Below are 21,818 nucleotides of genomic sequence, written 5' to 3'. Positions count from 1 at the left end.
AGAAAGACCTTCTACAGTACAGTTATGAGCAGAGGAAAAGTTCTTTGTGCAAAAGGGGAAAGCGCCCCGAGGTACAAAGAGCAGATTTAAGGGAAAGAGGATTCGTTTTGCAAGCATCTGCAAGGGGAGCTCAGGCTCACTGTTGGGGGCATCTGGGAAAGGAGATTTTTTAGGGGGCCGCGAGTTATGGGTTCCCGCCTCCATCCCTGTCCGCGCCCCACACTCCGGCAACAGTTGGTCGTGCGGGGCCGGCCCGGGCTCTGGGTGGGGAAGGGGAGTCTCGCGATCGTTGAGGGGGGGTGGAGGAAGGGGGGAGAGTGACGGGGGGAGGCCATGACGTAGGGTGGGTGGACGGAAGTGGGGCAGGGTTGAGGGTTATTTAAAGAAGGGGGGGCCTGAGCGAAGGGTTGGAAGCGGAGTGATTCCCCACCCCTGCTCCATCTAGCTCTCTCCAGTGCAGCCACTGCCGCCGCCCAGGAGCCCTCGTCCCCTGCCTCGTCCCCCTCTTCGTTCCCGCTCCCACGGCATGGAGCAGGACACCGCCGCAGTGGCAGCCACCGTGGCAGCCGCGGATGCGACCGCCACTATCGTGGTCATAGAGGACGAGCAGCCGGGGCCGTCCACCTCTCAGGAGGAGGGAGCGGCCGCCGCGGCCACCGAAGCCACCGCGGCCACGGAGAAGGGCGAGAAGAAGAAGGAGGTAAATAGGAAGGGGGTGTGTGTGTGTGGTGGAGAAATCCTGTGACTGGCCCCTCTGAGGGGCCCAAATCCTGACCTTTCGGCGCCGACAGGTACCCGCGAAGCTCTGCGGGGCTGGGGGCGGCGGGTGCGGGGGTCGGCGGCGGAACCGCCTGGCGTTCGCTCCCCTCCCCCTTTCCTTCTCGCCGCCTGGAGAACGGGGGCGGGGCTGGGCGCGGGCGGGAGCGGCGCGGGGTGGAGGGGTGCCCGCTCTCCGGGGGCCTGGGGGCTCGGGAGCCCCTCGACAGCCCCCCGAACCCCTCCACCTTCCCGGAACTCGGGTAACGGGGTGGGGGATGGGGCCGTGCAGGAAAAAGCCTCCGCCTCTCCCTCTCCTCTCGCTCGCTCGCTCTCCCCCCCCTTCCCGTCGGCCTCTGCCTGGGAAATCTGGGCCCTTCAATCCCACACTCGCGCTAAAGGGGTTTTGCTGGGGCTTCTTTTTGTAATTTGAATTTCAAGGTGCTGCTTTTCGTAATTTGAATTTCGGAGTGGAGGGTGACAGGGAAGACATTTCTTTCTTTCATTGGCAATGTCGGTCTTTTGGATGGCAGGAAAAAAACCATCCCTTGTTCGTTTGAACCCCGCCTGCCGAGGTGGGGGTGTCACCTCGAGGAAAGAAGCTCTCCGCGTCGTCCCCCCCTGCCTCCCCCCCCAAACTGAGGAACCGTGGACGCTGGCTTAGGAAAATTTCCAGCATCTGCACCCTCACCCTCTCCTGCCCCGCCCCCGACGGTATAAGGTTTCACTCCAGGGCCACCCGAATGGTCCCTCAATCCGGCCCCAAGCTTTCCAGGCTTCCGCCTCCCTCTCCTAGTGGGCGCTGCTGGCTCCTGGACACACACAGTTTTTTGTTTTTTTTTTTTTCCTTTAATTTTTAAAAAACTCAGCGTCGCCAAGATGAGCTGCTTCTAACGTAAGGGAACTGCTCTGACACCTATTAAAGCCAATCCAGAAAATGTGTATGATCTCCATAAGGCATATTTCGTGTGGACTGAGACATGCAAATAAAACTATAAAACACTGAAAAATTGACATAAAAATAGGATGTATGATAAAATTGCGTAACTAATCGTTTATGGGTGGATTTTTTTCTCATTTACGAGTAGTCATCGCAATTTTAAAAAGGTGGGCAATTATGCTTTAGAGATTTCAAGTGGCTTTGTCTGAATCATTATATTATACTATATGACCAAATGAAAAGCTTTTGAGGAAAATTAACACCTTTCGCCTAAATGAGAAGAGCAATTTTAAATTTAGCAGTTGCTTATGTGACATATTTTATTGCTACAAGGTTGACTAAACAGAAGGACAATTGTAGTGCTAAATGAAAACCGTAGAAAACATACGCATTGTAAGATCTACGCGGTACTTGGATTAGTAAGACAATATTGTTGATTAAAACTGGGCATAATACCAAGCATCAATATGAATCAAATGTTGGGAAATTCGGAAACGTCTATGTGCCTTTTATTCCCTAGACTAGGCAAATGTGAGTGCCAAACTGCCTTTTGTATGGCAGGAAAGGTTGTCGAGTTTCCAGATTGTATGAATTTCTGAATTTTGTATAAAATTTTGAATGGTGAAAAAACGAGGGACCAATAAAATAACCCATATAATAAACACTGAGTTGGTACCTATATATTTGTCAGCTCTGTTGCCTCATCAGAAATTGCCCTGCCAGTCCTTCATTTGTCCACCCAGGATAGGGAAATGTGGTGCTGTATGTCAGGAACTTCCTGGATATCTGAAGTTTGTTTTAGCCACTGCATCATTTTTATTTTTAATTTTTCCTTAAAAATTGGATTATATACTACCTTGGCACTTTAAATTGTGTACTAAAAGTGCAGATTAACCGCTTCTTCATGGCCATCAGTTAGTGCACTCTGGACAGTGACACAAAGGCACTTGAAATCCCACAGGTTGTTCCTTCTCAGTTAAGTAACCACCTCCCAGACTCTTCCAGTATTGTGTTTATGTTTTAACATAATTTATCTGGCTGGGCGCAGTGGCTCACACCTGTAATGCCAGCACTTTGGGAGGCCAAGGCGGGTGGATCACTTCAGGTCAGGAGTTCAAAACCAGCCTGGCAAACATGGTGAAACACTGAAACACCGTCTCTACTAAAAATACAAAAAAAAAAAAATAGCTGGGCATGGTAGTGGGTGCCAATAATCCCAGCTACTCGGGAGGCTGAGGCAGGAGAATTGCTTGAACCCAGAAGGTAGAAAAAAATTATTTATTTTTTTGAGATGGAGTCTTGCTCTGTTACCCAGGCTGGCTGGAGTGCAGTGGCGCGATCTCAGCTCACTGCAACCTCTGCCTCTTGAGTGCAAGCGATTTTCTTTCCTCAGCCTCCTGAGTAGTTGGGTTTCCAAGAGCCTGCCACCATGCCCAGCTAATTTTTGTATTTTTAGTAGAGACAGGTTTTCACCATATTGGCCAGTCTGCTCTCAAACTCCTGACCTCGTGATCTGCCTACCTCGGCCTCCCAATGTGCTGAGATTACAGGCGTGAGCCACCGAGCCTGGCCAGCTATCACTGTTTCTGGTTTCACCAGAAAGAATATGTTAGTTTATGATAAAGAATGTAAGCGTAACAAAACCATAAACTCATTTAAAAATAACTGTAAAATACAAAAGTGTCAGTGATAAAGCGATAAAGAAGGGAGAGGGAAATAACACGTGCACACCAAGGATCAGGGAAGCTACTGCAGTGGAAGACACATTTTTGTTCTGGGTTTCTGCTGTGGCTTCTTGTAGAGCGCCTTCCTCTAGTGATCTTTCCCATGTCATTTACTGTTGCTTGTATTCTCGGTGACATGGGAAGCCAGTTTATTAAACTTGGTAGAATTGTCTACCAAATTAAAAAAAAAATAGGTTTCTGAACGAGAGTGCTTTCATGTTGTATACAGTAGATGAGATTTAGTGAATTCACCTATGACATTCACCTACTCAGAGGTATTTCTGCCTGCCTACTGGTTGTTGAGCTTACTTGGTTTAAGTGACGGTTGGATTACCCAACACTAGAAATTGGAGATGGTATCTTTGGGAATAAAAACGTCAAGAAAAATGTCATGGTCTTTAAAATAAGCCATTTTGCTGACCTTGTGCTGCGTTCTCATGGCACCCAGACTCAGATAACAAAATCCAAAGGAATTCATTAGAGTGTCTTAGTCACCCTTGATCTTTACTTGTATGGAAAAATATAGTTTTGAGAATACACATACACACACACATAAACAAATGAGGTTTAGAAGGTAGGTATTTTAAAATTTGTTGTGGAAGATAGTGCCAATTAAGTACCCACAGCTTTTAATAGCACTGCTCAAGATTAGGAATTTTAATTAGCATATAATTAGATTTTGATGGTAGTCTACCGCAAGGTAAGCAAAAAAGTAATGAGTAAAATGTTTTTCTAGGATTAAAGCTTTAATTTTCTGTAAGTGTACTTCCCACATTATTATATATGCTTATGAATATAAGGCAAAGTAATTTTCAGTGTTTTGAAACCGGAAAACTGGATTTCATATAGCCTTTCAAGGAATGAAAGATAAAGATACGGATTTTGATACTCAATATTTCTTGTTGCTTAGAAAGTAAATATGATTTATGTTATACATGGCAGCTTCAAAGTGTGAGTTTGAGGGGAGATTTAGCAGTTTTCTATCTCATCCATCCGGGATTACATTCAAAGCATTCCACATAGATATGTACGTATCAGATGCTGTAAATCAAGATATCTGGTCAGTGCTACAAAGTAAGAGTCTGGACAAGGTCAAATTTCATAATCTCAGTTTGGATTTCCTCAAAATAGAAATTTTAGTAGATGTCGGAAGACATAAAGGGGCCATATTTTTCTTATGTTTAAGGTCACATTCTGTTGATTTTTGACCCAAGTTTTCAGAAACTGGTTGACAAAAGCCATGATAGTTTTCACAAACAAATTTGTGTATTCACTTATGCAAAGTCATCTGTGTTAAAAATGAGATAGTCTTCGGTTCTGATGGGTAGATTTGTGTTTTTATTATTTTATTTCTTGGTTACTTATAGGGAAAGAGGCTTATTCTATATATGTATTTATATTTGCCGGTACAAGCTTGTCTTTACAAAGGATAGGGTGCATGAGATAAACCCTTTCCCCAGGTAATTTCTGTATTAAGTTACTGATTGATGTTAGTTTTTGCTAAATCACGGTTTAAAAATACCAAACATTAATAGTTAATAGCCTTGACAAGTTACTTCTACAGAATATTTATGCAATATAAAGTAATTTTCTTTCCAGTTAGAGAAAATTAACATAAGCTAAAAGTTTAAAACTACTATTAAATTATTTTAAGTATATGTGATCACATTGCATTACATAAAAAATTAAATATTCTTATACTATGAAAACAATTTGAAAAGTATTGTTTTAGGAACAGAAACCACAGTTTTTCTTCTGAAAGTGTGGCCTATTTCCATGACATAAAGGAGTGTTTCTGAGAATTAATTTTTTTTTTGAATTCTTTTGTTTGTGGTTATTCTAGATTTTAAAATATTTTATTTAATTTTGCACATTTTCTTACACTATATAAATTAAAGAGTGGATGAGAAAGCTCAGTGTTTCACCTTTTGGGTTTTATTCCAACTAATATTTCTCTGGCAGTCATGATTTTTCAGAATTTTTTTTTTATTGGACCTCAGGTGTACAGAACTGGATTAATCATAAGCCTTGCTTCGTGACATGCTCTCTCATCATCGGTCCATGCATGTCCCACATTGATTTATATATTTAGTCATGTAATTACTTTTCGTCTTCTTCTAACGAGAGCATTGACCAATTTAAGAACCTTGTTTTGCAATTTGATGACATTTATTTTCTTTGAAATTCTAGAAAAACGTTTCTTCTTTTCAACTCAAACTTGCTGCTAAAGCGCCTAAATCTGAAAAGGAAATGGACCCAGAATATGAAGAGAAAATGGTAAATGTACTTTTGGATAGGACAGTGAATTCTGTAGTTAATTTTGATAGTTGAGATGTTAAAGGTGAAAAATACATGTGTATATACAATGCATGGAGAATCATCGATTTTAGAATTGGAAAGTAATTTAATATACAATATATCATAATATTTTTGTTGAATAAATTAACCTGCTCATTTTCAGATGAGGAAATAAAGGGTCTGGGAAGCTATATGTAATAGTTGGGACTAGAAGTCACATCTCATTTTTGTTCAGTGCTGTCTATTCCATAATAAAGTGCTTTAAGATAGAAATATTTTATTTACTAGATGAAAATATCAGTGGCAATACCGTTGTGGCTTTGTGACATAAGAGAAATCCAATCACAAAGCCAGACTGACATATCTTTCTTTCTCCTTCTTTGGACATACGAATAAATGCTATACGTTAATGAAACATGTAATATATCAGTACACTTTCTTGAGGGAAGAATATTTGTCCAGTGAATGAAAATATCACATAATGAAGCAGCATAATCTTAGTTATATTCATATATTGCTTGCTATAATACATTAAATTATTTAATTTCTAGTCACTAAAATCCATATTTTAGCTTTAATTTTAACTAAACTCTTATAGCTTTGGATCTTTCAAGAATTTAACAGGTGGTTGAAATTTTTTTTTTTCTCTGAGGGGTTGTTTTTACAGTAATATTATAAAAATAAGTAGAGATGAAATACATTTTTTGGTTGTGGATAGCTATTTTATAAGACTCCATGCCTTAATGTTTAAGGCCACATCTAATGTATATAGGCAATGTTTTAACAACTCTAAAAATAACATTCCAGTGAGGATAACATAAAATGGAAAGTTTTTGGCCTCCTTCCAGCTTGTGGTCTGAATTTATCTAACTTATATTTATGTTAATGAACTCTTCTGTATATTTTTTGGGTTATTAATTATGCATCCTTCGTTAGCAATCAGGTATTCTCTACTCTGTGATTGGAAAGTGACTTTGAATAAATAAATAGTCTTTATTTTTCTTTTATCTAGAATGATGTATATATCTTTTGATCTTTTAGGATTTTTTAGTGAAACAAAGTTTTATTACCTGTATATGGTACACGTTCCATGACCTTTTACAGTTTATTGAGAAATTAGAATACACATCAACTTTTAATAGTTAATATATATTAACTATTTTGTGTATATGTGTGTATATTTATATATTTTTCCCAAATTCTGCTTACTTTGGGGAGAAACTTCATATGCTACTAGCATAAATTATAGTTCTCTAGATCCCTGTGATTGAAGAGCGGAATGTTTATTACATTATTATACCATGACATTGAAAATATTTTAAGACAAGATGATATTGTATTTAAAAATTTAAGTTATTTCTGGATATAACTTGAAAATTCTTAAGAGTTCTGTTTATGGTATGTATATCAGAGTTAATTTTTATTTCAGTATTTGGGATATGTTGTATATTTGATGCTTAAATTTGTTAGTATTTAACAAAATTAAAAAATGGTTTGGAAAGAAGATTTGGTTTATGATTATGACTCTTTAAGAAGGGTATTTCTCCTTTTTCTTGGGTGCTGGTGAGAAAAATAAAAAAGGAAAAAAAAAAAAAAAGAAGAAGAAGGGTATTTCTTATTGGGGAATTTACAGCCCGTCAGATCATTTGGCTTCTGTTCAAATTATTTGAAAATACATTTTTAAATTCCTCTGCTTATTAGCTGTGCAACCTTGGGTAAATTACTTACCCTCTCTGTGCCTCAGTATCATGTAATTACCGTGGAGATGATACTTGTAACTATGTTATAGGTTTTTAAAGAGAATTTAATGGATTATGTTTCAAGTGCTAAGAATGTTGTTCACAGTAAATGCAATGCAAGTATTTGTTAAGTAACTTTGAAGGAGTACAAAGGAAAGTCCTTACTTTTTCTTTTGTTTTGCAAATTAGAAAGCCAACCGAGCAAAGAGATTTGAATTTTTACTGAAGCAGACAGAACTATTTGCACATTTCATTCAGCCTTCAGCACAGAAATCTCCAACATCTCCACTGAACATGAAATTAGGACGTCCTCGAATAAAGAAAGATGAAAAGCAGAGCTTAATTTCTGCTGGAGAGTATGTTGGCACCTCTCTCTCTACTTTCTTCCCTTTCTCCTGCCTTTTCTTCCTCCTGTCCTCCCTTGCACTCCTTCCCTCTTCATTGTTCAGTATAACTTCATGTGATGAAAGATAAGATTATTGCCATTATAATTATGTTTTGAAGGCAACTATATTTTTTTCTCACTAGAAGCTGATCGTACAAATGTAGGCTGGTTCAACTGATTTCTAAGTAAGACCTTGGACAACTCATTCTTTTTTTTTTTTTTTTGGAGACGGAGTCTTGCTCTGTTACCAGGCTGGAGTGGAGTGGTACAATTTCAGCTCATTGCAACCTCCACCTCCTGGTTTCAAGTGATTCCCCTGCCTTCAGCCTCCTGAGTAGCTGGGACTACAGGCGTGCACTACCACACACAGCTAATTTTTTGTATTTTTAGTAGAGATGGGGTTTCACCATGCTGGCCAGGATGGTCTCGATTTCTTGATCTTGTGATCTGCACGCCTTGGCCTCCCAAAGTGCTGGGATTACAGGCGTGAGCCGCTCATTCTTTTTCTATAAAAGATAATAGCCATGTACACTGATTTAATTGATACCTCCGTGTTTGGGTAGAATGTGAAGGGATTTCTTTATTTTATTTCAGCTACCGCCACAGGCGCACAGAGCAAGAAGAAGATGAAGAGCTACTGTCGGAGAGTCGGAAAACATCTAATGTGTGTATTAGGTTTGAGGTGTCACCTTCATGTAAGTACTTCATCACATTGGTGAGTTCTTTTTCAATTTACTTTTAGAAAAATTTTACGTGAGTGTATTAATGAAAGTGTAAAACATCCTTGCATTTTTTTCCCCAGATGTGAAAGGGGGGCCACTGAGAGATTATCAGATTCGAGGACTGAACTGGTTGATCTCTTTATATGAAAATGGAGTCAATGGCATTTTGGCTGATGAAATGGTAAGGAATTGGTAGCTAAAAATACATTCTCAGTTATCAGTGATTTTTATGTAAATTTGAAAAACCTTAGCTTACCCACCACCCAATGCCTGGAGGCTTTTTTAAAGTTGTTACAATGTAAAAGATATTTTGTAGTCTTAGAATTATTACTATTTTTTTGAGAGAGGGTCTCTGTGTGCCACCCAGGCTGGAGTGCAGTTGTGCAATCTTGGCTCACGGCACCCTTGACTTCCTGGGTTCAAGTGATCCTCCTGCCTCAGCCTCCTGAGTAGCTAGGACTCCAGGCACATGCTTACCACACTGGGCTAATTTTTATTTTTAGTTTTAGTAGAGGCAGGTCTCGCGATGTTGCCCAGACTGATTTTGAATGCCTGGACTCAAGCAGTCCTCCCACCTCGGCCTCCCAAAGTATTCGGATTACAGATGTGAGCCACAGCACCTGGCTAGAATTGTTTCATTAAGTAACTTTTGGAACATAGACTTTCACAGGCCGTAAAATTCTTAACTGAGCTTTCCTCAAATGGTCCAAAAACCTTCCCTGTACTTTTGTTTTTGTTTGCAGTTTGGCTTCCAGGAAGCACAGAGTCAAGATGAATACCCAAATGGAGCCTTTATGTAACCTTTAATGGTCTCCCCGTGTGTACTTCTGTGTTTCCTGTTCTTTATCTGCTCGTCTTTCTTACTTTCCTTTCCTTATTTTCTCTTTATTTCTATTTTGCTGTTAATTTATGTTCCATGTTTTCATTGTAGGCTACCTGATCATTTTGAGAATGAGGTGGGGTATACAAACTGAACAATATATAAATGACTGAATATATGCATGCATGAATGAATATAAATATTTCGACTTGTGAACAATCAAAAAGTGCATAGATGGAATAAGGAACAAATAAAGAGTAATGTTGAATCTTGATACAGTACAGTGCATGGTGGGGCTTTAGAAATCAGTGAAGGAATTATACATGTGTAAATAAAATAACAGAAAAAAGTAAGACCACATAAGATGCTAATTCAGTAGCTAAAAAGGGAGTATATGAAGGCCTATATCTGTGTTTTAAGACCAAATTAATAAAATGGGATTTAAGAGAGGCCAGGGAAAGTTCTAAATCCATATAACTCAATGATACTCATCTTTATATGACTCTGAAACCATACTTGTAATCACCGTTATCCAGAAGAGCCACATGATATGTGCCCTACGGCGTCTAGTATAGTTGGTAGTCAGTCGCGTAAGTACTCATCCTACTCATCCCTGGTTGAGCGACTGTTAAGTGTGTGGCAGAGGATCCCTTAAAGCAAGGGTCTGTAGCTCCTTATATTTAGGTGTTATGTTTTAAAGACTGGTCAGCTCAGAGTGGGAGGAGTTTGGTTAATTGGACAACAGAAGGACCAGGATTATTTGCCCCAAGCAGCTCTCTCTTTTTTTTTTTTTTTTTTGAGACAGAGTTTCACTCTTGTTACCCAGGCTGGAGTGCAATGGCGCGATCTCGGCTCACCGCAACCTCCGTCTCCTGGGTTCAGGCAATTCTCCTGCCTCAGCCTCCTGAGTAGCTGGGATTACAGGCACGCACCACCATGCCCAGCTAATTTTTTGTATTTTTAGTGGAGACGGGGGTTTCACCATGTTGACCAGGATGGTCTCGATCTCTTGACCTCGTGATCCACCCGCCTCGGCCTCCCAAAGTGCTGGGATTACAGGCTTGAGCCACCGCGCCCGGCTCCCAAGCAGCTCTTGCTGCAGCCTATCTAAACATGAAAGACCTAAAGACTTTTAGTTATGAATTTATGCTCATACTAGCTATGTTTGTTTTTTGTGAGAGGGAGTTTTGCTCTTGTTGCTCAGGCTGGAGTGCAATGGCGTGATCTCAGCTCACTGCAACCTCTGCCTCTTGGGTTAAAGCGATTCTCCTTTCTCCACCTCTCAAGTAGCTGTAGCTGGGATTGCAGGCCCTCACCACCACGCCTGGCTGATTTTGTATTTTTAGTAGAGATGGTGCTTCACCATATTGATCAGGCTGGTCTCAAATTCCTGACTTCAGGTGATCCACCCGCCTCAGTGTCACAAAGTGCTGGATATACAGGAGTGAGCCACTGCTCCCGGCCGGTACCAGATATGCTTTAATTACTAAAAAATAGAAAGACACTTTAAGGATTATAGAAAATTTGAAAAAAAAAATAAAAAAAAAATTATAATTCTGCTACTTAAAAGTAACCACAGCTAACATTTCGGCACATTTCTTTGTAATCTTTTTCTTCTGGATATACTTATTTTGTATAGTTGAAATCATATTGTATATATAATTAGCCATTCTGATTTATTTACATTCATACATATTTTCCATGTAATTAAGACATTTTGTGAACATAATTAATTATTGCATAATAATCCTTGGGTGGTACCATAATTTTATTCACCTTCCCTCTTATTTTTATTCATTTGGATTGCCTGATGTATAGTATAAATAATGCCACTATAAGGATCTTGTAATTTAGCTTTTCTGTACCTCTCAGATTATTTCCAAAGAATTCCTAGAAGTAGAATTACTTGGTTAAGGAGTATAAACATTTTAAGGTTTTGATGTATAGCACTCATAAAAGTTGTCTTATTAAGTGACATATCAGATAGGATACAATGTAAAAAAATAGATATACTCATACATTTATAAAAAGAAGTGTGTATCTTGCTCAGAGATAAAACCAAAAGCAGTTTTAAGAGACCAAAAAGACTTAGTTCCCTTTCTCATGGGATAGTATGGGTTCATGGATATTGAATATATTATTATTATTATTATTTTTATTTTAAAAATGTTTTTGTTTCTCATCAAGCCTACTTCCAAAATATATTATTTTTTAAAAAGTCCTCTGGAGTTGGTGAGCTCTCTAAGGTTCTTTCTGGCTGCAAACTTCTGTTCTTTTGTGGTTCCTAAGGTTTTTTAAGAGTGTGAGATGCAAGTACAGAACCACAAGCCCCGTGAGACACATAGTCTGAATATTTAATGTCTGGGTTGTAATAATGTTAGGAACAATAGAAAAGAAAGACCCGTACCTAAGCAGGCTGGCAAAGGAAGCATGTCTTTGTAAAACAAACACACAGAAAATTCCTAACTTTGGAACAAGTAGAAAAATTATATAGTAGATTGCTTGCTCCTTTAGGAGTAAAAATGTTCTAATTAGAAAGTTGCTTTGTTGAGCAACATTCCGGCTGCGAGGTCTTGGTTTCTTTTTGTGCTCACCATTAAGTATGATACTGAATTAGAATGATTTGATTATCTTCTTAAAAAAGAGTATTTTTACTTTTAATTAGTAGAAACCTAATTGCCTTTTCGAGATAGTGGACAAAGATCTTTTGTCATGTTGTTGCTAACAAAATGTTTCCTTACAGAAAAAATGCTCATGGACTTTTTTTCCTTGTGATGATAATGCAGGGTCTTGGGAAAACTTTACAAACAATTGCTTTGCTTGGTTACCTGAAACACTACCGAAATATTCCTGGACCTCACATGGTATTAGTTCCAAAGTCTACTTTACACAACTGGATGAATGAATTTAAACGATGGGTCCCATCTCTCCGGGTCATTTGTTTTGTCGGAGACAAGGATGCCAGAGTAAGTGAGAAACAAGTGTAAAAAGGCAGTCAAGAATAACATCATTTCTGGAGTTTAGTTACATATTATTGTTGTTAAGGAGATCTGTGTTGACTACTACTAAATAACACCAAAGTTGTGCATACTCTAAGCTAGACTCTGTTGTAAGTGCTTTGCATCTGTTAATTTAATTCTCACAACACTCCCATGAGGTAGGTGTATTACCTATTAATAATAGTCCATTATTATGCTTTATCTACGTTTGCTTTAACTAGTTCATTAAACTAAACAGTTTTGAATTGTACTTTGAGTGACTTTTTATTAAAAACGTCTTATTTAATTGACAATATATCTTACCAGTGACTCTCATTTGTGCTATTTTGAAGCAACAATGTATAAATTTGCATGACTTAAAATTTTATATTTAAGTTTTTGACTTTTGACTTGGTATAAACACACACATATGTATATACGCAACTGGAACCCCTTCTATATGTACAGAGTGCCTTGTGTTTTGTGTTTATGCATAGACACAGCTTTTAGTTTTGGTCTTTGAATAGAAAAATACATGTCTGTATATATTCTTAGGTAATATTAGAAACCCTGGGCATTTTTGGGGGTGGGGTTTTAAATTAATCATTTGTCATTTTAGTAGGCTACAATGATTTTAGGACTGTAGAATTAATCTAAAAATACTAAATTATGCAAAAATACTAAAACAAGTAACCAGCTTAGAAAGCATAGTATTAAACTTTGTTTTTATTTTGCCTCCAGAGAACATAGTTTAGAGATTTATTCTGTTTTTTATATTTGGTTAGGTTATCAAAAGATATCCTCAAAAGAATGGTAGCATAATGAATTACGGCATTTTATCCTCATCATTTTGCTTGAAGAAAAATTACTTAAATTTAACATATAAATCATTTTAATATTGAAATACTGAGCTCATAAATTTACAATTACAGGCTAGGTTCTTCCCTATGTCTAATATTTCCGCAAAGCAAATTAGTCACTTAGAACCCTTTCTGGTCATCGCTGTTATCTAATGTAATATTATTCCATATAAACTTTGCATTTCTAAAGTATTGAGCTTTTGCTAAAATTATTTTTTAAAGATTAAAAGCAAAAGATAAATATCTAGGTTTGTGTTTTCATAACATCTCAGTAAGAATGTAAATCTATGGCTTTCAGCTATTTTATATGAAATCTAAGGGTTTTATGAAATATCTTTGGGAGTTTTAAAGAATGAGTGGTTATATTTAATTTATGACTGCTGTAGCTCTGCTTCATGAGGAGGTTAGGATGCTGGTGACTTGAAAAATTTGTTTGTTTCTTTTACCAGAGACAGGGTCTCGCTCTGTCGCCCAGGCTGGCATGCAGTGATGCAATTATAGCTCACTGCAACATTGAACTCCTGGGCTCAAGTGATCCTCCGCCTCTGCTTTCTGAGTTGCTGGGACTACAAGTGTGCACCACTGTGCCTGGCTTTGAAAAATTTCTTAATCTTGAAAACCAGTTTTAAGATTAGTTTTTTTTCTTTTTTTTTTTTTTCTTCTTTTTTTTTTTTTTGTTTTGTTTTATTTTGAGACGGAGTTTCGCTCTTGTTACCCAGGCTGGAGTGCAATGGCGTGATCGCGGCTCACCACAACCTCCGCCTCCCGGGTTCAGGCAATTCTCCTGCCTCAGCCTCCTGAGTAGCTGGGATTACAGGCATGCGCCACCATGCCCAGCTAATGTTTTGTATTTTTAGTAGAGACGGGGTTTCACCATGTTGACCAGGATGGTCTCGATCTCTTGACCTCGTGATCCACCCGCCTCGGCCTCCGAAAGTGCTGGGATTACAGGCTTGAGCCACCGCGCCCGGCTAAAAGTCAGTGTTTTTCAAATTGTGAGTTGCTACCCATTAGTGGGTTGTGAATTTAGCTTAGTACAACTAGTGCTCGACTTAGGACCACGGTTGGGACCACAGACCGGTCGTAACACGATTTGGTCGTAAGTTGAGTAGGCTATATGTACAGTTGAAATGGTGCACGCGGAGATGGTAGTGCTGCCGGAAGCTGGTCCGCACTGTTGTACACCCAGCTGGGCAACGTTTGCACTGCCAGACGTGGAGCAGTCGTGGCTAGCGATTGTGGTCGTAAAGTCGAATGGTCGTAAGTTGCATAGGTGGTAAGTCGATCAATACCTGTAGTTGGTGACAGCAATTTTCTGCAACATTGAGAGAAGATGGAATAGCAAATTGCGGAGTGTTTCATACTATAATAAGGATAACTATTGCTTTGAGAAACTTTTAAGTTGCCTCTTTCTATGTACACACACTCAGACATATATGTATATACTGGATTGCAATTCAAAAGATAATTTTACTGTGGGCTATGGTCAAAAGAATTTGAAAACTGGTAGTTGCCAATTACATAAGTAATAAATGTACCATGTTCAGCACTTAGAGATTGATGTGGATAGGTACAGATGATATGTATTGATGTGGGTATGTATATAGACTTGAATCTTGGTATAACATAGGATAGATATGTAGGGTCTTTGTATTTTCCTGGCCTTCTGTAAACATTTTATGAAGGTAGTCTTTTAGTAATAAAAATTTGATGTAGGTTATAATAGGCATTTAATTGAGTTGGGGCATGATAAGAGATACTCTTGATCCTGTCTGAATGATAGCAGTGTGCTTCTGAAGTATATAGAGGTATGAGTCCCAAACAGTTTTGTGACCCCTTCCTTTTCTACCTCAGAGGTATCAAAGATAGTAGACATAGAAATAGGTTTGGTTTTAGTTGTGGCTTTGCTACTGATCGTGTGGGGTGGAGTGAGTTTTGAAGGGCCTTAATTTTTTCACCTGTAAAATGAGACCTTTTGGATTGTGTGACACCTTTAATGTTTTATCAGGATGTTTAACTCTAAATTTATCCGATAGTTACAAAAAATTCAAAGCAGAGCTGATTTAAATTCAAAATACGCATTTGTTCCATGAAACTTGCAGGTGAAATCATTAAACTGAAAGCTTCACAAAATCAAATAAGGATAAGGTGTTAGCATGACTGAATGGGGTCTGGCACCCTACTTCTCTTTATTTTGTCTCCAATTCCCTAATGTCTTAATTAACTTTATAAATGTGATCACTTCCCAGGGTGCAACTGATGTCTCTGAAAAGGCTTTTTTTTTCTGTCCTCTTCAGTCCAGGCAATCCTCTTATACATAGTAGACACTGAGTAAATATCTGTTGAATGAGTCTGCAGTATGTTTAGTGCATAGTTGTGAATTAAGAAATAAAGACTTTGCAGGGAAGAGTTAATTTTGTTTATGCACTGTAACTTCCCATTTATAATGCTGTTTTTTTTTTTTTTTTTTTTTGAGACAGAGTCTCTCTCTGTCATGCAGGCTTGAGTGCAGTGGTGCCATCTCAGTTCACTGCAACCTCCCTGCCTCCTGGGCTCAAGCAATTCTCCTGCCTCAGCCTCCCAAGTAGCTGAAATTACAGGTGTGAGCCACCATGCCCGACTAATTTTTGTATTTTTTAGTAGAGATGGGGTTTCACCATGTTGGCCAGGCTGGTTTCAAACTCCTGACCTCAAGTGATCCGTCCGCCTGGGCCTCCCAAAGTGCTGGGATTACAGGCGTGAGCCACCATGCCCAGCCAGATTTATAATACTAATCAGCCTCTTCTTGATACAGATTTTGCTGTTTCCCATTAACTTTTATGGTTTTATTTTGACTGATAACATCTGTAATTCAGCTCATACAAGTTAAAAATGCTCTCAGTCAACTTACCTACCATGTTGGCCACTGCCTGTAAAGACTTAAAAGTAGTTTGAAATAGTCTCACTGTTTTCCTTAGCCTCCTGTACTAGACAGAGCAAGTCCCCTTTATGATATCACATTTGCAACCTCATGGTAACATCTGGAACTTCACAAAAACATTAATGAGGTTCCATGACCTTTTAACAAAGTGTATGACTCAGCCCAGCTAGAAAATGAAGAAGGGATATACAAGAGTTCTCGAAAGGTTGGAATCATTCGTGCACATTGAGTTCTTTCTAGTTGTTGAAACTATATTATGGTAACCTTGGATCTTGGCACGAACATGTTGTTCAGAAAGAGTTACTTTGTCTAGGTTCTTTTGGATGCCTTGTGATGTGAAGACAAGCCTAGCAATTTTGTGATTTCTAGTCACGTGAACTTTTCTAGGTCATTGAATATGCTGTATTTTTGTAAGGGAAGCCTTTGTTTCTCTTCTGTTAGTGAATATATTAGCAGGTCATCCAGATAAGTGACCACACAGCTATCTTTGGGCCTCAGTTTTCCCATCTCTAAAATGGATACAAAGAAATGATCCTCAGGGTCTCTTATAACTCTTAATATTTTCTTAATACTTTAATTCTGTGATCATCTTGTAACATATTCTAATATAAATATATTCTAATATGAAGTATGTTATTTTGCATTAGGCTGCTTTTATTCGTGATGAAATGATGCCAGGAGAGTGGGATGTGTGTGTTACTTCTTATGAGATGGTAATTAAAGAAAAATCTGTATTCAAAAAGTTTCATTGGCGATACCTCGTCATTGATGAAGCTCACAGAATAAAGAATGAAAAATCTAAGGTAAATTCTCAATATCTTTATTAAAGTTTTCATTTAATTACCAGGTCTGTTTGTTCACTTTTCTATATATAGAATGAACAAAATGATGGAACATTGTGATTTTATTCATGGAATGTGAATGCCAGTCTAAATTATTGACTACATGACACATTAAAATTAAGCATAGTTTTTAATGTAAAGAAAATTAAATATTCCTTTGCTATGTTTCCTGTGCCTGACTCTGTTTTGCTGTAGTATTTTAATATTGTTGAGAATATTTGGTGTACAAGTATCATTTATATTGACTTATTTTGTATTGAGGGGCTACCTTATATGTATTTATATGGATGAGAGAAAATAATTTCCTGGGATTATCTGACTTGTGTGAATTAGAGTGTGGTGTTAACATTGAAAACTATCAATATTTCTTGCCATTCAACTCCATCAACAGTAGGAAAAGCTTCAATTATGATGAACCTCTCTTTGGATCACTGGGCTAATTTGGGAGAAACAGGGACAGAACTGGAGCAAAACCACCAGGTGGATTATATTAATTTCAAATTGGAACTAATATCTGATAAGAGGACGCATGTTAGAGAATAATATTTTATTTAAGAGCATTATAAAAATGTGCATTTTTGTTTGTATGATTACCATTCTTTTGTGCTTTTTGTGTCTTAATTTTTGTGGTCTTATGTTTAGAAAGTTAATATAAGTTACTGGGAAAATCGGCTCAATTCTGGGGCTTAAAAATTGTGACCAGGACAAGTTAGAACATGGTTAGGCATGTAGATGAATGTGGTTGGTGGGGAGATGGAGATTTTATTGTATAAAATGGCTAACCTGGATTCCATGGAGAAGTTCTGACTTTTTTTCTGTGAGCCCAAAATGGAGAAACTAAAATTTTGAGGTTGTGGGGAGGGTCTCAGGTATAAATATGATGTGCATTCTTTTTTTTTTTTTTTTTTTTGAGACAGAGTCTTACTCTGTCGCCCAGGCTGGAGTGCAGTGGTGTAATCTCGACTCACTGCAACCTCTGCCTCCCGGGTTCAAGCAATTCTCCTGCCTCAGCCTTCTGAGTAGCTAGAATTACAGGCGTGCACCAACACGCCCAGCTAATTTGTTTGTATTTTTAGTAGAGACGGGGTTTCGCCATATTGGCCTGGCCAGTCTTGAACTCCTGGCCTCAGGTGATCCACCCACCTCGGCCTCTCAAAGTGCTGGGATCACAAGGCTGAACCGCTGTGCCAGGCTTGCATTCTTTTAAGTATAGAAATACTTAGAATATTTTGTTCAGTTTTGCCTCACTGCAGCATTGTCACCTGATCTAGGGTATTTTTCCATAGAAAATTTTCAGGTTATATAGTAGTAAAAAATGTACTGGTTGGGTAAATTACAGAATAACTGAATGTTGAACATTCTAATAAGTAAAATAATCCTCATATGAGTATTGTTTTTCTAGCTTTCAGAGATTGTTCGTGAGTTCAAGTCAACTAACCGCTTGCTTTTAACTGGAACACCTTTGCAGAATAACCTGCATGAACTGTGGGCCTTACTCAACTTTTTATTGCCTGATGTCTTTAATTCTGCAGATGTAAGTTTAAGCCGTATGTTTTAAGTATAACTTTCTTATGTTCACTGACATCTGTTTTAAAACACTATAGTTTGAAATTTATAGTACTTTTTAATTTGTAATTTTTTATCTGCATGTTTTGATTTTCTTAGGAAAGAGCTCTTTAGTACAAAGTTTTCAAATGGGGATCTTTGGAGAAATAGCATGCTTCTTGTCTTTGAGATTAACCTGCCTGTTCAACTTTGCCTTTATCACATTGCTCCTAAAACTTAAGATGTGAGGCTGAGTCCGGAGAAGCGCGTTCAAGATTTTCTCTTTATTAAGTTGAAGGGGTTTGAAACATATTTCTCTATACTAGTTTGGCAGGTGGAAGCTTTAAAATGATCTTTGATTATTGTAGGCATTGACATTTGGTGAGTGCTAAAGAGCTCAGAGTATGTGCTTTGAAAGACAGCATATGGTGTAAATATGATTTATATATTTTTTTATCATTAACACAAGTTATGCTAGGACAGCAAAATGAATTGAATGCTTTAAGAACTTTGGTGCTTGATTTTTCCCATTATCATGATGATGATTTTTTTTTTTTTTTTTTTTTGAGAGGGAGTCTCGCTGTTGCTCAGGCTAGAGTACAGTGGCGCAATCTCAGCTCACTGCAACCTTCGCCTCCTGGGTTAAAGTGATTTTCCTGCCTCAGCCTCCCCAGTAGCTGGGATTACAGGCACCTGTCACCACTCCTGTCTAATTTTTTTGTATTTTTAGTAGAGACAGGGTTTTGCCATGTTGGCCAGGCTGTTCTTGAACTCCTGACCTCAAGTGATCCGCCTACCTCGGCCTCCCAAAGTGCTGAGATTACAGGTGTGAGCCACCGTGCCCAACCCCATTATGATTATTAATTGATAATAAAAAGTATCAAGTTCAGCCATCAGTTGGTTTACATACTTCATCTTGCTTTTATTTGTTTTATTGTTTGAGAAAATTAACATTTTTATTAGCATTCTGTCTTTGATTTTATATGCGTCTACTTTTTAAACTAGATATAATATTACTACAGTATGGGGAAGCCTAATAAATAAATGTCTTTTAAGGAAAAAGTTAATGAATTCTTATGTAATGGGTTCAAATTTTGTGCTCTAGTATTTTACCTATTTTCAGAAGTAAAAGCCATCACAGCTAATATTTTTGAAAGTACTTTTTAAATGCATTATTTCCGTATTGGTTGTATAAGAATCTGTAGAATATCGGGTATATTTTAAAAAGCTGTGCACTTATTGCAGAATTTCCACCCCTCCACAGGACTTTGATTCTTGGTTTGACACTAAAAATTGCCTTGGTGATCAAAAACTCGTGGAAAGACTTCATGCAGTAAGTAATGGCAGACAGGAACATTCAGTAATTAAGTAGTATACACAGACTGACCCAGAAAACAAAATGCTATAGAATCTGTTTGAACTTGTGTGTTTTCCTCTTGACTCAGTGTCACCGTTTCTCCCTCCCAACCTTTCTGACAGCCTCTTTGGTTAAAAAAAAAAAAAAAAACCTCTATGTTCTCAGCTTCTTTCTAGAACAGCTTTTTTTTTTTTTTTTTTTTTTTTGGAGGGGTGTTTTGCTCTGTTGCCAGCCTGGAGTGCAGTGGCGTGATCTTGGCTCACTGCAATCCTTGCCTTCTGGGTTCAGGCATTTCTCCTACCTTGGCCTCCCAAGTAGCTGGGACTATAGGTGCCTGCCACCACGCCTGGCTAAGTTTTGTATTTTTAGTAGAGATGGGGTTTCACCATATTGGCCAGGCTGGTTTCAAACTCTTGACCTTGTGATCCACCCGCCTCGGCCTCTTCCCAAAGTGCTGCGATTACAGGCCTGAGCCACTGCACCCGGCTGCAATGAACTCATTTTCTGTCACTTGAACTATTTTTGGCTAGTACTCCTAAACTCCTTTGCTCCCTTCTCCATCTGCCATACCTGCTTAAAAGCCATAACCTGGAATAATGTAATGGAACTGTCTCTCTGCCTTCTGAGTTTCAATTTTGATTCTGCCACTTGCTAGCAGAGTGAATGTCTCTGTATTGGGGCTACCCAACACTGGTTAAAAAAGATTTCACAACTGTCCAGGTTGGAACCACTATGATTCCATGTTCTCTAACATGAGCTGAGATGTCGTGATACTGGTGATCCTTCAACATGGCCTTCTACGGTCTTCTTTCCTATTTCCTATAACAACTGTTCCAGACCTTCACCTGTCTCCCCAAGACTTCTGTCCCAGGTATCTCCTGCCCTCCTTCTCCCTCAGCAGGTAACATCATTCCTTTCTCAAAAAGGGAAAAGAAGACATTAGGTAGGAAGTTCTTCAAGGATGTCTACCTTCCAAGGAGATCTGCATTTGTGTGACCTTCTGTCTGAGTGGAAGAGGTGTCTTTTCTCTGGTCAGTGGCTAATTCTTCCGTGTGAGTCCTTGATCTCATCGCCTCCTTTTTGTTTATGGACTTTCCCCCCGATTTATCTTTTTAGTTGACTATATTTTCTACCTCTTTTTAATTGACTATATTTTCTCCCTCTCCCTCCATGTTGGCTCTTTTCCCTAAGTGGAAACATGCTCAGATATCTCCCTTATTAACTCCAAACCCAAACACGTACCCATCTAACCTCATGCATATGCAAAACAGTGCTTCCTCAACACTGTGTCCTGGCTGTGATTCCGTTTTCTTCTCTCAATAGCTAAGCTTCTTGAAAGAGTAGTTTATCCTCTCCATCTCTACTACCTAGTCTCCTGTTTACTCTTGGATCCATTGACCACTGGCTTCTATCTATTCCATACAACTGAAACTTATCTCACAGTGTCTTCAATGACTTTCCAGTTACTGAATTCAGGGTATGCTTTTTGGTCAGTATCTTGGCTATTGCTGGAAGCTGCCAACCATCTCCTCCTGCTGGAAACACTTCCCTGCTTGGTTTCTAGGATACTGTTCTCTTTTGGATTTTCTCTTACCCTTTGTCCACCCCATCAGTCCCTTTTGTGGGCTTTTCTTTCTTTGTCTGTCTCTTATAAAATTTGGCATTTTATACAGCTTTGTCTTTTACTTTCATACATGCTGTCTCTGGGGATCTACTCCCGTGGTTTTGCCTACCACCTAAATACTGATACCGCCTGAAATGACCTCTTTGTATCCCTCTCCTAAGCACTATCCTTTCATATCCCATTGTCTTCAGAGTCTTTCTGCTTAAGTATCTCACAGGCAGTTTAACCCCTTAAGGATATCTTTTAGAAAAACTTTGAGGCTTACACCAGAAACCAGAAGTCTTCTTTTACCCTTCCCCTTTCCTTAC

At 38.7% G+C, this 21,818-nt stretch overlaps 1 protein-coding gene and 1 non-coding gene across 7 annotated transcripts in view; one reads left to right on the top strand and one right to left on the bottom strand.

The window, feature by feature from the left end:
• The first annotated feature begins 379 nt into the window (after positions 1–379).
• The window catches only part of SMARCA1 (SWI/SNF related, matrix associated, actin dependent regulator of chromatin, subfamily a, member 1), a 79,073-nt gene continuing 57,634 nt past the window's right edge, over positions 380–21,818 (top strand). For 4 of the 6 annotated variants that reach the window (XM_032260160.1, XM_032260159.1, XM_032260158.1 and 1 more), the window contains exons 1-9: positions 380–700; positions 5,611–5,697; positions 7,647–7,813; positions 8,437–8,537; positions 8,645–8,745; positions 12,171–12,350; positions 16,790–16,945; positions 18,387–18,518; positions 19,794–19,862. In XM_032260160.1, coding sequence (XP_032116051.1) covers positions 527–700; positions 5,611–5,697; positions 7,647–7,813; positions 8,437–8,537; positions 8,645–8,745; positions 12,171–12,350; positions 16,790–16,945; positions 18,387–18,518; positions 19,794–19,862 — 1,167 coding nt within the window. In that variant the 5' untranslated portion in view covers positions 380–526. The remainder of the gene's footprint in view (positions 701–5,610; positions 5,698–7,646; positions 7,814–8,436; positions 8,538–8,644; positions 8,746–12,170; positions 12,351–16,789; positions 16,946–18,386; positions 18,519–19,793; positions 19,863–21,818) is intronic. The other 2 variants (XM_032260156.1, XM_032260157.1) reach the window with 1 other exon arrangement.
• Positions 5,409–5,482, bottom strand: LOC116538027. Its single transcript, XR_004263463.1, has one exon. It is a non-coding gene; the product is annotated as a small nucleolar RNA SNORD112 (small nucleolar RNA).

Source organism: Sapajus apella, unplaced genomic scaffold, assembly GCF_009761245.1.
Source record: "Sapajus apella isolate SASKATOON/1434 unplaced genomic scaffold, GSC_monkey_1.0 scaffold115, whole genome shotgun sequence".
NCBI lineage: Eukaryota > Metazoa > Chordata > Mammalia > Primates > Cebidae > Sapajus > Sapajus apella.
This window is presented reverse-complemented; position numbering and strand designations above follow the sequence as displayed.